This window comes from Myxocyprinus asiaticus, chromosome 16 (genome assembly GCF_019703515.2).
Source record: "Myxocyprinus asiaticus isolate MX2 ecotype Aquarium Trade chromosome 16, UBuf_Myxa_2, whole genome shotgun sequence".
In the NCBI taxonomy this organism is placed as follows: domain Eukaryota; kingdom Metazoa; phylum Chordata; class Actinopteri; order Cypriniformes; family Catostomidae; genus Myxocyprinus; species Myxocyprinus asiaticus.
This window is the reverse complement of record NC_059359.1, coordinates 31,200,602-31,217,522: the sequence shown is the minus strand read 5'-3', so window position 1 is coordinate 31,217,522 and position 16,921 is coordinate 31,200,602. Positions and strand designations below refer to the sequence as shown.

Below are 16,921 nucleotides of genomic sequence, written 5' to 3'. Positions count from 1 at the left end.
AGCACTATTGCTTGTGAGATAATACATAAATATCACTTGATCTTGTTCATTCGAAGCCACGTTAAATAAAATAACTCTCAGTCATTCACAAAATCCAGGGATATAGTTGTTAGACATATCACCACCTTTATTTAGGGTCATGTACAGCAGATGGTTCTCTTGCAATGTCACCAAGCTCTTCTAAAATGAGCTGTGACAACAGAAACTGATGGAAACTCATTACAATCATAATTGTATGACAATTTAGTGCAACAACAGACATGTAACATGCCTAATGCAGTAAAGATGTTGGTTGTACAAGACCATACAAAAACAACCTTTTGTTTTTGTTAGATATATGTATGGCAAAAGTGAGTTTGCATTTGTCCCCATTACTTTTCTCGCCAAGGACAGAGAGATGCCATGAGAAAAAAAAAATCAATGGTAAGTCAAAAGAAAACAAAAAGCAAATAAGCTCAGGTCACAGAGAAAATAAGACAAAATCCAAAGTTTAGGATTCATGGTAAAATCCAGTGCAAACTATGTCTTTTTTTCTGCAAGATGTATGCCAGCTAAAAACTAAAGAGAGAGATAAAAGCGAATATATATTTGTATATATATTGATTCCTAGCCAGTCTATGTCTACACAATAGCTACACAAAGTCCCTGAACAATAGGGTCTGCACAGTACTAGAAGAAATTACTCGTAGAAATTTCAAGTTGGAAGGTTTTTTCCGAATACAAACAGCAAGTCCACTCAACGGTCTGCCGATGAACTTTCATATTGCTCAGATTTAGTATCTCTATAAAGCTGAAGATAGCTGAACTTTTCCTTTTTGCAGTTTTAAATGTGCACTTTTTTCAGGGCTGTAATATCAAATGTCATTTCCAAAGCACCATATATATATTGAAAATAATAATCTGACCCTGGTCAAAAAAAAAAAAAAAAACGGAATGACATTTTTTAGTGTAGTGCAGTTTACTTAAGGAATTATCACTCTTTTACAGTTATCTGATATGTGATAAGAGAAGAGAGTGTTTCATTAACTGACAGCTAACTAGAGTAAAACCAATGTTAAGAGCAGGTTTTAAGACAATTTTAGCCTAGGACACTTCAGGCAAAATAAAAAGAAAATTTATCTGCCTGCTTCCTACAAAAATGGCTGATGATGTGAACAGAGATTTGTCTTTGTTTTTCCTTTCTTCTATCATGTTAAATAAAAATATATATCAAGCATATGCCAGTTAGGCACTCATGATGTGATAAAATAAGTGCGTGAGATAATAAGAGTGCTTGCATTTCCCTCACATCCACCTCTGGATTTAGGCTTAACATTGCACAATATTATGTAAATTGCGTCTTTTAAAAATTAAACATCTATTTTTTCTTTTTGTTTTGCATCGTTTCAAGCTTCATTGCATATATATTCTTTGCCAGATTACTCGCACTGGCAAAGTACTGTCGATTTAATCTATAATACCAAATGAGTTCATTCATCTATCTGCCCACTTGACCAGTCCTTGTAGGTCGGGGCAAAATAAATTAGCCATACAGGAAGAAAGCACCCAAACTCAAGAGATGGAGAAGCACACTTACAAACGATTAAAGCTTATCATCCACAGTGTTTTTAAAAGCCTCAAATGGTTCTATCAAAATGTAAACCCCACTTATCTAAGCCAGTCAGGTAACTGGAGCTTCCATACTTAAAAAGTTTTTTAAACTTGTATTTTTTTTATACATTTATATATATAAAGAATTAGCTTACTGTTGAAATGTAGCACCAACATTTTCATGGCAAGTTTTGGGTCTCTAGACTCTGTGGTGCACTTAAGAGATAGTCAAGAGGAAAAAAATAATAATAAAACAAACAAAAGAAAAAAAATACCCCCAGACCAGAGGCTGACCAATCGCAGTATTTCCCCTGGGAAGAAAAAGTGCAGTCACAGTTATCTCCAGGACCTAGGGCAGAAACCCCTGTCTCCCAATCTTCCTCTGATGCAGCTAGTGGGGTGACTCCAGCATCTCCATGAGGAAAGTGTCAATGGGGGTGTCTCCAATCAGTTTAAAGAAAAACAGGTGCTCCAGACACTTAAGGCCAATGGAACGCAATGCAGGGAGCCTGAGGAGGAGCTTGGCAAACCTGTGAATAAGCAAGCAAGCAAGCAAGCAATTGAAGGGGATGTGTCATGGAAAACAGGATTTTCCTAGCTTTTTCCCCATACTCTAACATCCCTAGTACAAGTATTCAGCACAAGAGCTTGTTTAATTCTAAGGGTGGAAAATGATCACATAACACTATATATTTAAATACGGTTTTGGAGCAATAAACATTGATTAACAATTTAAGTGGATTTCGGAACGTGTACTACTGAATACACTGGTACACTCACCTCCCCTGCTGATCTGGGTACTTCTGCTTGCAGTAGGCTTCCAGGGATGCATACACTTTCTCTCTGAGAAGCTCCACCTCACTGGTGCTAGTCAGGCCTTTGGCATCTTAGAAAAAATGATCGATCAACATTAAGTTTCAAAAATAAGGAAAGAAAGACATCTAGACCATTTTCCTCTTATGGACAGAAAATGTACAGATAAAACAAGTGATAATCAACAGAGCTTACTCACCTGGGTTAAACAGAACTATGGCGCGCAGACAGCCAAGCTCTGTCTTGTCCATTTGCATATCACGCATCTTACAGACCAACTCTGTGAGCACCCTGAAGATGCGTCCAAAAGTGAGAGGGGAAACAAATCATTCAATGAGCTCAAAGTCAAAGTCACTGGCAAATTTACTGTCCCCAGTGTCTCCATAGACAATTACTCAAATGTCAAGGATAAAAGCAGGCGTTACCTGTCGAATAAGGCTCCCACCTCTGTACTATGTGCACTCTCTCTGTAAAGACATCAGAAAGAAGGGGTGGAAATATTTAGGTATCTAACGATTCGATTCAATTTCAACTCAAGGAGACACAATCCAAATCTAAAACGATTCTGAATGCATCTAAATTTGTCAGCAATGAGGTGGCTTGTTGCCAAACTCTGTGTAAAGAATCTGCATAAAATAGAATTATATTATTACACTGTAAACCCTAATGCTCAAATTAATTTGTTTTTAAGTAGGGAAAAATGGAATCATACCAATTAGTTCAAATAAATAAACTTTGAAGAGAACTTTCTCTTTCTTTTGAGTTCACAAAACTGACACCATTTAAGTAACTTGAATTGTTTTTATTGTTTTGAGTTTAATTAATTTGTCTTCTTAAATCCCTATACTTGAAGTAATTAAGTTGAGCTGACATGGTAATTTTAAGTTCAGCTAAAGAGTTCAATTTAAAGTTAAGTGCCATTAAAGGTGCATTCAGTAATTTGGGGCTAATTTAAAATGTTTTACACATTAACAAATGAATTGTGTTTTTGTGAAGTTTGATCCGAATGGTGTACACTCACATGAGATGAAGACGGTTCTCATAACAGTTTTCTATAAAAAGTGTTTTATTCTACATGGTGCGGGTCACCCCTTCAAGTGTTTCACCATGTTGAAATCACATGACCTGCGATGTTTCACTAAACGTCGAAGAAGAGAATCCTCATGCTCATTGGCTGCCGTCTATGTAGATACGCTTTGCTTAGCGCAGTGTTGTTTAGTGATGCGAAGAGCAAAAAGAACACAATGGAACATACTTATTATTGTGCTTTAGAAGCAGAGACAACAGGAGATTCAGTAGCTGTACTGCAGAAGAAGCGGAAAAGGCCCGAAGCAAGAAGACAGTAAGACCGGCAAAGGCAAAAAACTAGAGTAAACATCGGTACGGCATACACAAGGTGAAAGATTTGATGATGGAGAAAAACAAAAGTAGTGATGCCGATGTTGCTTCTTTTTTGTTGGACAGGAAAGACATTATTAATTGTTTAGACCACTCTCTAAAATAATATCAATGGAATTTACAGAAAACTCACAAGTTTCCCCTCAAACCTTTTAAAATGTATTATTAATGGAGCGAAGCCACAAGTCTGATAATGTTCTATTTCAAATTTGAGGATGATAACTTTAAAACTCTTAGTTATATGAATCATTTTCCAAGACCATGTCTTGTGATTCTGGCCGCAAATAGCATTAGCCGTTAGCATTAGCGCCTAAATACAGAATAGTAAACATTATAAAATAAACATTATCTTGTGCATATATTTTACTTCCAATCATAATCGAGTTGTTATAGCAGTGCGTTTTCATAATCTCATGTGGATTCCAATCATATAATGAGGCAGAAAGCAGATTATTGGCAGGTGAAGATGATAGCAGGTGTACAGCTCTTCTGCAATTACAGCTACAGGCCTGTCAATAATTATATACAAATATCAGAGACTGCACGGAAATAATAGACAAACCATATATTTTTGTAATTGTCTATTTATTTACAATAAGTCTCAGCAGTCAACCTATTCGTTTTATGCTTGATACGTAATTTATCCTACTATGGTATGGGATGGGGAAATCCCTGTCATGTGGGCACTAAGGTATGCATGATGTCATAACTTCCTCTTTATCTTCATCATATCTGGAATGAGAAATTAACTTGTGTGCCTTCTAGCTTTGTGGAGGTTTTGGAAATTACCATTACAGCATGTCAGCGGATTATATCAAATAATTTAGTGGAAAATGGACATAAATAATAATTATTTATGAAGTAAATATGAGAATATATCACAATATCCGTAAATGTGCACACTGTTGGACTAAATGTTCTACTGGATGTTGTTCACCTGAAGCCTGCTAGGGACAACTCAAAGGGAGTTTACATCACTAAATAGGTAAGTGCGTCTTTATAATCGGCTTCATTTTCATAACTCTCACTTTGATATTTTGATATGTTGACATAAATTAAGAAATTACTCAGGCAGTAACACTTCTATTGTGAAACAATATCTAAATATCAACGCTGAAGTACTAGACCTTTTTTATGATGTATAGTTTGTCACGATTAAATAAGAATTGAATGTTAATAACATACAGTTAATGCAAAGAATATCGATCGTAAGATCGCTGGCGATCCCTGCCAACCCCATTGAGCTGTTGTGGGATCAGCTAGACTGTAAGGTGCGTGAGAAGTGCCCGACATGACAGCCACATCTATGGCAAGTGCTACAGGAAGCGTGGGGTGAAATGTCACCTGAGTATCTGGACAAACTGACAGCTAGAATGCCAAGGATCTGCAAAACTGTCATTGCTGCACATGGAGGATTTTTTGATGAGAACTCTTTGAAGTAGTAAAATTTTTTTTTTCAAATTGTAATAGTAATTTTTCATGTTATTAATATCCAGACTATACATTGTGATCAGTTCAATGCCACTTTTGTGAATAAAAGTACCAATTTCTTTCCACATGAGCAAAATCTGTACATTACTCCAAACTTTTGGCCACCAGTGTATAGGTAAGTGTCGCTTTCACAAGTGCATGTAACAAAGTTTTTTCCTCATTAATTTGAGAACGAGAAAGTTACAATTAAATATTACATGTTCTTTGGAGTGCCAACCCTTCTACATTCTGTGGAAATCATTATTTCTGGATTGTGCATTGGAATTCAAAGAGTTTTTACAAAGTGTGATGATAATTCATTATAAATGAACCATCAGACTTTTATATCTGTTTTCCTGCTTAAACCAATTTGCTGATGGTTTTAATTTGGTCATTAATTGGCCGATAAATATCGGCAACCGATACATCTGTGTATCCCTAGTTTACAGTGTAATTAATCAATTATAATTCCATACACTTTTGTGGATCGATCCAGAATTGTTTGAGAAGATGCATCAGTGAATCTCTAAAGTTAAGCCTCTAAAACTACTACATTATTAAACAGTAATTAACAGGTATTAAATAATAATAAACAAGGAGTGCAGTCTGACCTGTCAAAGAAGGCCTCCACACCCAAGTTGTGAGAACTGTCTCTGGGCACATGAAGATCTGTGGCCAACAGAATCTCATCCTGCACGTTGATGGAGCGATGAGAGAAGGCAGCAATCAGGAGCTCATTCCATCCTGCATTACAAAAACATCAAATATTTTTAATGATATATTTTGCATTGACACTTAGGGTTACTTAAGGGTTAGTGCACTAAAAAAATTTTACATTTTGAGAGCCTCATTGAAAGGCAACATCTCCAGTAAATAACTTCAATTTAGGTCTGTTCATCACACTAAGCTATCATATGGCTTGAGAAAGCATTTCAATTTAGAGGTAAACTTTTCCTTTAATTTAGGTGATGATTTTATCCAAAGCGACATGATGTGAGTGTTCAAATAATGTTGTTTTTTTTTATACAATTTTAATTGTATATAAATTATCAAATACACTCACACCAACATATTGAATATATAAGATATACACTGTATTGTGATTTGCAAGGCCAATAACCAAGATTGACAACAGATTATCCATATGAACACTGACAAAATAAGTGTGAGAATGTCAGACGCTCATACCAGCCCTGAGCAGAATGACTTGGTCGTCTAGAGGCAGCTCACAGAAGTGAGGGATTCTCTTGGCCCACTCCACCAGAGTAAACAGCTGTTTGTCTGCAGTTTGGCAGATGTTAGTGACTGGATCATTATGCTGAAGAACAGAGAAGCCACAGAATCAGTGGAAGACAGTTTTAACAGGGCAAATGTCATTGGCACTTCTGGAAAACATGAAGTGGATACATGAACTGGTAAGAGTCTGATGGTTCTCAATACTCTGTCTCGGTCAAACCATTTTGGGGGATATAAAACTACAAACATTGAGAATTCAACAGCATTAAAACAGCTTCAAATACCTGTTGTGTTTCACACTGCAGGAAACCAACACTGCCTCAATCTATGTTTGGCATAACTTTCCAAATGTATTGCTTACAACCCAAATTCCCCAACTTGTGAAACGTTCCGTTTCAGGTCTCGGTTGACCTAAATGTTGTTATACGGTAGGGTAAGATGAAACAGGAATACTACACTTTTTGCATGCATTGCTTGTCGGAACACTGTGCATCATCTTTCATAGAAACACACACAAAAAATTAACATTTGAAAATACAACACTGAAACATAAAAACAAAATCTGCATTTAAAATTGTATGGTGTTGGCTGGGAAAATAAGCATGCACAGTGATTGATTATTTATGTTACTTGTCATTTATTAAATGCCAATATACAAGTAATAAATGCTGCATGTTGCCTCCTTGATAGAAAAAAAAAGCATTTTTTTTTTCTTGAAAAATGGCAATTGTCTCCTGTCAAGGGGATAGTTCAACAAAAAATGAAAATTCTGTGATCATGTACTCACACTCATGTTCTTCCAAACATATCTATCTTACTTTCTTCTGTGGAACATAAAATTATATGGGGTAGGTAGAATGACTCCATTCAAGTCTCCATTCAGTTTTAAGTAGGGATGTCCCAATACTGATACTGGTATTGGAATCTGGTCCGATACCGCACTCATGTACTAGTACTAGCACTTGTAAAAATGCTCTGATACCAAAAACCGATACCATCTGAAGTATGAATGTCATTATGTAAACATTCAGCACACTAATTAAAATCACATCCTGGTGAAATTATTTAACTGCAAAAGCTGTAATTTAATGAGATACAGTTTGCATTTGCTGCACGCTCCAAACGTGAGTGCTTCAAATGTAAGTGCCGGTGTTCTGATGTAATGAAGACACAAGGTGCTCATACTTTTTACAGCTCCTTGGCTCATACACAGAAACACCATCATGAGCACTGCACGATCTGTTTGTAGCAGATGACAGCAGGCAGACTGCTAATTCACTTTGTAGCCCGAGGCACATACAGACTACATAATGTATTTTTTTTATTTTTTATTAAATAGCAGTCTTTTGCAGTTTTATAAATATCTTTGAGTCATGTAGCAACCGGCATTTCTGGATTGAGAAGCTATCATCATAGCAACCCAGAAACACTTCAAAATAAAAGCTCAATTTAAATGGAAATAAATATGATAGAAATAGATAAATCCTGTATAGTTATTTAATATTCACTGTAATACAACTATTAATAATAATATTAATAATTCAATAGTAATTGTATTATATTTAAGCAATATCTTTATGCAGCACTTTATTTGACAAAATATAACTCCAATGTTATATACTGGATTGTGCTGTGATGTTCTGAATAAAAGCACTTCATTTGATAAAAATAACACAATATTATGTTGAAAATTTATTTTTATATTTTCATTTGATTTTAGTTTTAATCAATTCATTTATTTAAACCCCATTTTGATGATAAAATTGAAAAACTGTTGATATGGAATTTCAGAAAAAATAAAACAAAAAACATGTATCAGACTTTGTATCAGCAAGTATCTGTACTCGTACTCAAAATGGTATCGGGACATCCTTAGTTTTAAGGTTGTAAATTCTGGCAAAGTTAAAAAAAAATTGTCAATAAGTCTATACTGGCTGAAACAGAATAGGCTCACAAGACAGATGTGTATATTTAGCAATAGTTACAGCATTAACATTTGAATTAACAACTGTATATTTCCTTACTATATTTCATAACAATCACATTTTGAATGGATAAATTGCATGCCCAATTAACCTATGAGGAGATAACTTTTGCCAGTTCAACAATGGAAAAATAAAATCAGTCAAATTATCTCGCTTTAGTTGTTTCTTCTAAAACAACAATAAATTGTAACAGATAGTCAAACAAGTTGTTAACGTTGGTTAATTGGTCAACCGTCTTTATCCCTATTCATTTTCATTGCATCTTTTATCCATACAATGAAAGTAAATGGTGACTGAGACTGAACATTCTGCCAAACATCTCCTTTTTTGTTCAACAGAAGAAAGTCATACAGGTTTGGAACAACAAGAGCATGAGTAAATGACAGAATTTTCATTATTAGGGTAAACTATCTCTTTAATCCCCAGCCATCAGTGACTTTTAAATGCACGTACTGAACCAGTGGCATCAGAGTGCAGGTTTGTCCTGTGCTCTACAGCTGTCTCAGCCTCCAGGATCTTCTCCACTGGCATCTCCTCATTCACTGCACTGCTGCACTCATAGTCCCCATCCCGCTCCCTATTCTTCTGACGCTCTTCCTGAACAGCTGGGGGAAAATAAAAAGAAAAGGCATTTAAGACGGTGTAGCCTAGCTAAAGATCTGGATTAATACATTAAAGGTTGTAGGTTCAAAAGATGTCATATGAGTTTGAGAGAGCATAATGGTGAGAAAATGATGAGAATTATCATGTTTGGATGAACTCTCTCTTTAAGATCTGGGCTGATAACTAAAAGGTGGTAGGTTCAAACCTCACAAGAGGTGGTCCATTAGGGTTTCTCTATTGAGACTGTCCCTGTCAAGTTGCTTTGTATAACAGAAACTGTTAAATTACTTATTACCACTCAAATGACACTTTCATAGGTAAACACTAGGGCTGGATATTGATATAGATTTCCCGATTCGATTCATATTCACAAGCTCTCGATTCTGATCTCGATTCAATTATATATCGATTCATATGGATACATTTCTGTTTCTTAATTCTAAAGGTAATTCTTCTAGGCAACCTTTCTAGGTACAATTCAAAAGATATTAATTTTACAAATTATATTTTATCATTAGTTTTTCATCAAACTGTTCACACTTCAGCTTAGAAAAATGTTTGAATTCAGTCTATTCCATCAATTAATGTCTTGAAATTGCACATATTATGCTGTTTATATATTTTGTTAAATTTGTATTGTTTACTTGCATACTTTTTTTTACTATTTACAAGTATTTACATTGTATGTAGAACACGTGCTTAATCGGTAATGTCTCTTTAAGACAACCAGCATCAGCAAGAGAGCGCATACAATGAGAAGACGTGCGTAATTTCCTAAGTGCATCCATGTGTTATTAGAATGAAATGTTTCTTTTTTGTTGTTTTTAACCAACTGACTGTAAAAAACAGAAAGGGTATTAAAAGAGACATTATTCAATATCATATGGATCTGTGGATCTCGTCTTTGGACGAGTCAAACCAAATTTTTACTCTCAACATGCAGTGAATACTCAATACTACTACACTACTCAATCACTAGTAAGTGCAATCTGAAAATGTACTAGCCAGTGGCTAATCATAGACATTTTGTCACATAGCATGAGCTTTGGTTACACATGTGAGTGATTTACTTGCATTATAGAGGGTTGCCACAGAGTGAAAGATCGACCTTGGGATTTAAGAATCGATATCATTCAAACAAAGATTGTGATGCATTGGAAAACTGATATTTTTATCCAGCCCTAGTAAACACCAATGAAATGTTGCAACATCAAGAACAGATGTTAGGAGTGACTGCTCTGTTGTGTATGACAATAATGAAAAACATGCTTTTTCTTTAAAAAAAGAATCCTCTCTAACCATTTCAACATCAACATCTTTCAAAACAGCGATTTTGCCCCACCCACGGATGGCTTTCCATCAGCTATCAGTGGCTGCTGACTGATATTTGTTCTTACATTGTTTAACTAAAACCAATCAATCTGTCTCTGTCACAGTGTTCCACCCAAAATGTTCAGTGGCTGACACAATCACCTCATATGGGAACAATGCAGAATTTCCATCAACATAATGCTGATTGTACATTAACAATACCAACAACAACAACAGCAGTTTTACAGAATACTAAAAACACCACCTGAACAGACAGCTAACGCATAACGTTATAACTGATCTCTACACTGCATAATGTGCATTGTGACAGAAACACATTCCGGAATATTCGCCGTGGCCAATAAATTGGCCGATATTTGGTATTTTTCATTATCGGCCGATAAATGTCCCTGTTTGGATGACCAGTTTAACAAGCCGTGATGGTGCCGAGAATCACTCGTCTGCATGTAAAGGAGCCATCTGAGACATGTAAATGACCAATCACGTGCCATCGTATTACAACAATAGACCAGCGTGCAACAGTCTCATTTAAGCAGCAGAGATGGGCAACTGGCCCTCAGACAATATTAGATTGAAGACTGATTTTAGTACATTGAAAGTGTTCATGTGAAGACTGCATTCAGGCTAGGGTGTTATATCTGTTATCTACCACAAGACAAAAATGAGTAATAAAACAAGAGAACTGACTACGAAAACAGTGTTTTCCAGTCGAAATGTAAACAGTTTTTCTGTTTACAGAATTCACGGGAAAACCCATGTATTTGGTGTGTTTGGAGACGAAATCGGTCATGAAAGATTTCGATTTGAATCACCATTACACCACTGCTCAGAAAGAGAAGTATGAGAGAGATATACCAGGGACACCAGAGATGCCTCATCCCATCTAATCCCATATTTAAAAGGGAAAATACATTTGTAGCAAAACTACTTACCAAATCCATGACAGTGCAAGAATTACTAAAGACATCTTATGCTGTTTCGCTCAGGCTTACATCAGGCTTTTTTATGTCAGATTGTTGAAAAGTCTTGTGAACAGTAAGATGTGTTTTGCTTTGATACTGATCGGTCCTTGAGTGTGTATTGCGGGGGTAGTGTAGAGCGGAAATGTGTTTGTATTTATGCATTAAAATGTTATGTTCTTATATTCAGTATTGTTATTGATGATAATATTTACATTTTGGTGATAATACCTTAAATTTTATCTTTGAATGTTTTTTTTTTTTTTTTTTAAAGCACCCAAAACCTTTCTGAGGTGGGGTTGAAAATAGGATCCTGGTTGGAAATGTACAAACAATACAAATAAGACATTTCATTTCATTGATAATATTACTTAAGTAGTACTGCTTGTCAATGAACATGTATTTAAATTCATGTTCATTGACAAGCCATACTATATATACAGTATATACACTACCGTTCAAAGGTTTAGGGTCACTTATTCTTTATTTTTTTTCACATTTTAGAATAATAGTAAAGTCATCAAAACTATGGAATAACATAAATGGAACTATGGGAATTATGTTGAGACTAAACAAAATCCAAAATAAATCAAAACTGTGTTATATTTTAGCATCTTCAAAGTAGTCACCCTTTGCCTAGAATTTGCAGAAATGTACTCCTGACATTTTCTCAACCAACTTCTTGAGGTATCACCCTGGGATGCTTTTTAAACAGTATTGAAGGAGTTCCCATCTGTGTTGGGCACTTATTGGCTGCTTTTCTTAATTATTCGGTCCAAGTCATCCATTTCAAAACTTTTTTTTTAAATAAAACTTTAGTTTTGTAATGAAATAAATGAATATGGTGGCACAATTATATTTTTGTCTACAAAACTAATTTCAAACATTTAAGCATACACCTTCAGATCAAAAGATTTTTAAGATCATGAGAAACATTTCAGTCAAGTGACCCCAAATTTTGGAACAGTAGTGTATATATTAGTTTTTATAGTTAATAAAATCTTTAAAACAAATTGCATTAGTCGTGCTTCGATTACCTACAATAATGAGGAAATTAAGTGCGGATTTGTAATTCGGCCCTTTGGTAGAAAGCAGAAAATATGTTGGCCCTAATCAACATCAAAGTTGCTCATCCCTGATGTACAGTACCATCTACTCCATCCTTCATTACTACTTCATTGAGTCAAATTTATATATGACCTTGTCGTTCAGTCTTTCATGTGTTTTTAGATCCTCCAATAATTTTTGTAGGCTAAATGGCTGCTATTAATGTAATATTTAGTGCTTAACAACTAATTAAAATAACAATCGCAATATGACGATTATTAAACCGCAAGGGTTGTGATTTAATTAAATAAAAATCAGGCGTGTGCTGCGCTCTGCGCTTAATGTATGTGTGCAGATTTGTTCTCTTTAGTGAACTCATGATATGCTCATAATAGTGTTTTAAAAGCAGTTCCGCGCTAAAAAACACAAAAATTGCTTCTCGTGATCAGTTAATAGACATGCTCGATTTCAGTTCGATTATACATGCGCTGAGCGCGTTTTAAATACAGCGCTCTAGATTCTCTAATTTGTGTAATTCCAAATATGCATAGCAGCTCAAAGGTACTATCAAAATCTAAAATAACCCCATTACACTGGGTTTTTGTGGATAGAAGAAAGAATGAGAGAATGTCACTGCATTAAAAGGCTATTGTCATCTCAGCTACAAACAGAAACTCAAAAATATTCCTTCAGTTTTCAGAAAAAGGCCTGATGGGTTAACCGATAGTATAGCAATGCCACATGCAAGTTATTGTTTAAAAACATCATTATAATTATTAGCTATTATTATTATTATTGTATTAGGTCTTTTTGTGAGAAAATGTGATTTCTAATGCACACATACCATCCGTGGTGACTGGAAGTAATGTGCACTGTTGTTATTCCTTTCACACTTTTATATTTTAACAAATGTATATGGTATGACTAAACAGAAACCAGGAGAAGCTCCTATCTACCTATCTTTTTTATTTTAAAAAACAAAGTTAATATTAAATATTTTGGGTAAAAATTATGCTAAATAAAAGTTTATTTATTTTTTAGCAATTTGATGCACATGTCATGTACTATGGATGATGTCTTATGTATTTCGGCATTTTATTAAAAAAAAACATTTCGGTCCATCACTAATTAATACATGGCTTGTATTACACGTAACTAACTGATATTGGCATTATATTCATGCTGTATAGCCAGAGTAGAACTGGCTCCCCCAGCTGAGCCTGGCTTCTGACCCTTGGAGTTTTGGGTTCCTTTGACTTGCTCACTGGAGGCCTAATTTTTAAGGCATGATTTTCAATTACGTTCTTCAATGAAACTGCTCAACAAAGACTTTAAGACATTACAGATAATACAGCATAATTTTCTGTAAAGCTGCTTTGAAACTATGTGTATTGTGAAAAGTTCTATACACACTATATATAAAAGAGCACAAAATAGAAGCATCAACACTAGTGGACTCAAACTTTTGCACCCCACTGTACTTTTAACTCACCTTCTCTTTTCATCCCTGTGGCCAGGCACTTCTGATAGCGGCAGTACTGGCAGCGATTGCGTTGGCGTTTGTCCACCAGACATTCCTTGTTGTCCCTGCAGGTGTAGCTCAGGTCCTTCCGAACTGTGCGCTTGAAGAAACCCTTACAGCCCTCACAGCTATACACACCATAGTGCTTACCTGCACACACAACATAACATTCACATTACCCCTAACCAGCATAACACATCTGTCACCCTCTCCCACCACTCCTGTTTTACGATACTCATTTGCACATCTATATTTATCAAGCTGCTAAATACTGTCTCAATTTGCACACAGCTATGAAAGTGTTTATCATCACTTCTACCCACTTTGTACTCCCACTTGTTTCTCACACGTCTCACCTGTTCACATTTCTTATGATGTATATTAATCTATAATGCACCGCTATATTTTATTCTCCCTTCTACATCTGTATACATATCTGTTTATATCCATAGATTCCATTTTTAATTAAATGTGGCATCTACCCTGACTACGATTTATAGAAGACATGAGTTTGCAGTATTCAAATGCTTAGAAAGGAAAACAAGGCTAAATAAATTCTTTTTACGCCTTTTAAGTCAATAGAAAGACAATCTGAAACCTCTATCTTCTAGTACGCACCAGAGGAGCGGTCTCCACAAATAGCACACAAGCGTTTCTGTGATAGCATTGGACCACAGCCACCAACAGACTTCAGGCCAAAAGGCGGTTTCACATCATCAGAGCTGCTGACAGCATGTAACCCAGACACAGACATGGAGGAGTTTATCTGTAAGAGATACAAATAAACAGAAAAAATGTGACGAGAAAACAAATCTCACCAAAGAGTAGCAATTCAGCCTTTTTATGATACTGGGGGATGATAGCGTCCTGAAGAACTTTAATATGTGGCTCACGTGAGGGTTGCTGTTGGGTCCATAGCCGACGGATGGGGTGCCAGGAACACCGGGAGAGCCGATGGACGAGCTGACAACTGAGAGTGGCGAGTCTACGGAGCTTACAGGGCTACTGATGCCGGAGCTGGAGGGCGGTAAGGAGTTCATAGATGCGAACTACACTGGCCAATGAAGACAGGAGACTGTTGACCTTTGATAATCTACTGAAAAAGAGATTAAAAGACAGACATTACACAAAGAGGGATTTAGAGAAAGGAAACTACAATGAGCATAATGAAAGATACAGGCAAGACTTTTCATTAAAGCATACATACAGTGCATGAAATACATATTGTATATCATGAAATCCTCAAATGGTAACCCAGTAAAGAATGGACACTAACGGTACTGGATGTAAACTGAAACTAAATACTAGAGAAAAGCTTGGGCCATACTCACTACTTTGCTTCTGAACAAATGTGTTTTCCTTAAATATAGTTGAAAATGTGGGAAATATATACTTTATAGGCAATAAATAGAGGCTTTTTGTCTGCTGCTTGGGATATGGGGCTTTTAATCCAAGTGGCAGACAAGGCCGTGTCTAAGGATGTGTTATAAAACCTAGTGAGTTACCTATGCCCTACCTAGACAACATTTATGGGCATCGTGGGCCAGTCGAACGTTCACAATTCTGTCTACAATGCCCTGAGACTCTGTCTAGGAAGGTGACTCGCTAGATTCGAACCGTTCGAAGGTTCAGTCTCGCCTATATCGCCCAAAAATGCTGCCTAAGTAGGCAGCTCACTTAGTTTTGAAACACAGCCTAAATCTGGGCTGCGTTTCCGAAAAGCATCGCAAGCTTGTGTCAAACTCAGTTCCTGGAGGGCCGCAGCCCTGCTCCAAAATGCCTACTTGTAATCTTCAAGCACTCCTGAAGACCTTGATTAGCTGCTTCAGGTGTGTTTAATTAGGTTTGGAGCTAAACTCTGTTGGACTGTGGCCCTCCAGGATCCGAGTTTTGCGCCATTGGCGCCAGTGTTTTCTACGATCAACTTCAGCTTGCGATGCTTTTGGGAAACCCAGCCCTGTTCTTTAAATTCATCCCCACCAAAACTGGCACTATCAACGCTAATCTCGTCCAATTCCATCCGACTGACAATATATCGTTAAAATAAAAATAAAAACATTAGTTACAGTGTCATTTTTTTATTTTCTAACACATTTATTAATTAATTAAGACGCAGCGCTGAGTGCTGCTAACGTGCTAATGAAGGCTAACGGACTGTTTATGAGTAAAATAAGGCCATTTTTATTCCTACAACATTATTCAAACACATAAATCGCATTATTTACATACTAACACACTTTTGAGCAAAATTCATATATAGCGAGCCAAAATAATACAGCGAGCAAACGCTACGCTTGTGTTAGCTTAGCCTAGCTCATCCAAGTGTTTGTTTGTTTGTTTTTCCGTCGTTTTTAAATGAAGTTTACAGAATTTGCACGAGCATTTCGACTCCAGTCTCACCCAACAAAATGCCTCGTCCTCCAACAGCAACGATTCGGGTCCTTTACAGCATCGTTTAGTCTATATTTTAGAGTTCAAGCCATAAATGTTTGCATCCAGACAAATACCTTGTTAGTCAAGCCTCCTAGTGGACACTGTCAGACTATTCACTTAAATAAATGCAAGCAAATATATAAATATCAAAAAAAATAAAAAATAATATGCACACAGATAAGTAATACCTTTATGTTTTGGTTATTAAAATTGTTATTTTGCTTGAGCACAGTTAAAAGTTTGGCAAAGCATTTTTCCTTGACATAATCACACCAATACCAGCCTATATTTGCGAATGAACAGACATTCATTTAGGTGTTTTTCAGTTTAATCTGTAGCAGAAACTACATGGTCATCTGAGATGTCTAACACGAGGAGAACATGCCACAATCTTTGTCATTATGAAAAGTGTGATTTGTCTATTTACCCAGAATAGGGCCCACACCCATAACATTCCTCAGGTGTGACATTTCATTCTGCCTGAACTGCAACTTGATCTGTTCACCCTCATTCTTATGCAAAATGCATGTACA

The 16,921-nt window shown here is 36.0% G+C and overlaps 1 protein-coding gene across 2 annotated transcripts; it reads right to left on the bottom strand.

The window, feature by feature from the left end:
* Positions 1 to 103: 103 nt before the first annotated feature.
* Positions 104 to 16,505, bottom strand: rxrbb (retinoid x receptor, beta b). Of its 2 annotated transcripts, none has more exons than XM_051721488.1 (11): positions 16,356 to 16,505; positions 14,849 to 15,051; positions 14,574 to 14,721; positions 13,926 to 14,105; positions 8,946 to 9,097; positions 6,460 to 6,589; positions 5,883 to 6,015; positions 2,829 to 2,870; positions 2,603 to 2,694; positions 2,371 to 2,476; positions 104 to 2,120 (listed from the first exon to the last, which is right to left on the bottom strand). In XM_051721488.1, exons 2-11 carry the CDS (start codon positions 14,993 to 14,995, stop codon positions 1,982 to 1,984), a joined length of 1,269 nt encoding a protein of 422 aa, XP_051577448.1. In that variant the 5' UTR covers positions 14,996 to 15,051; positions 16,356 to 16,505; the 3' UTR covers positions 104 to 1,981. The 2 variants fall into 2 exon arrangements, with proteins under 2 accessions (XP_051577448.1, XP_051577449.1); XM_051721489.1 differs by having other exon boundaries at positions 14,849 to 15,048; positions 16,356 to 16,497.
* Positions 16,506 to 16,921: the final 416 nt, after the last annotated feature.

Coding starts and splice junctions, on each gene's coding strand:
- rxrbb (XM_051721488.1), bottom strand. CDS start 14,995: ATGAACTCCTTACCGCCCTCCAGCTCCGGCATCAGTAGCCCTGTAAGC. Junction 14,722..14,848: donor GACCCAACAGCAACCCTCAC/GTGAGCCACATA, acceptor TATCTCTTACAG/ATAAACTCCTCCATGTCTGT. Junction 2,871..5,882: donor GTGGAGGCCTTCTTTGACAG/GTCAGACTGCAC, acceptor ATGTCTTTACAG/AGAGAGTGCACATAGTACAG.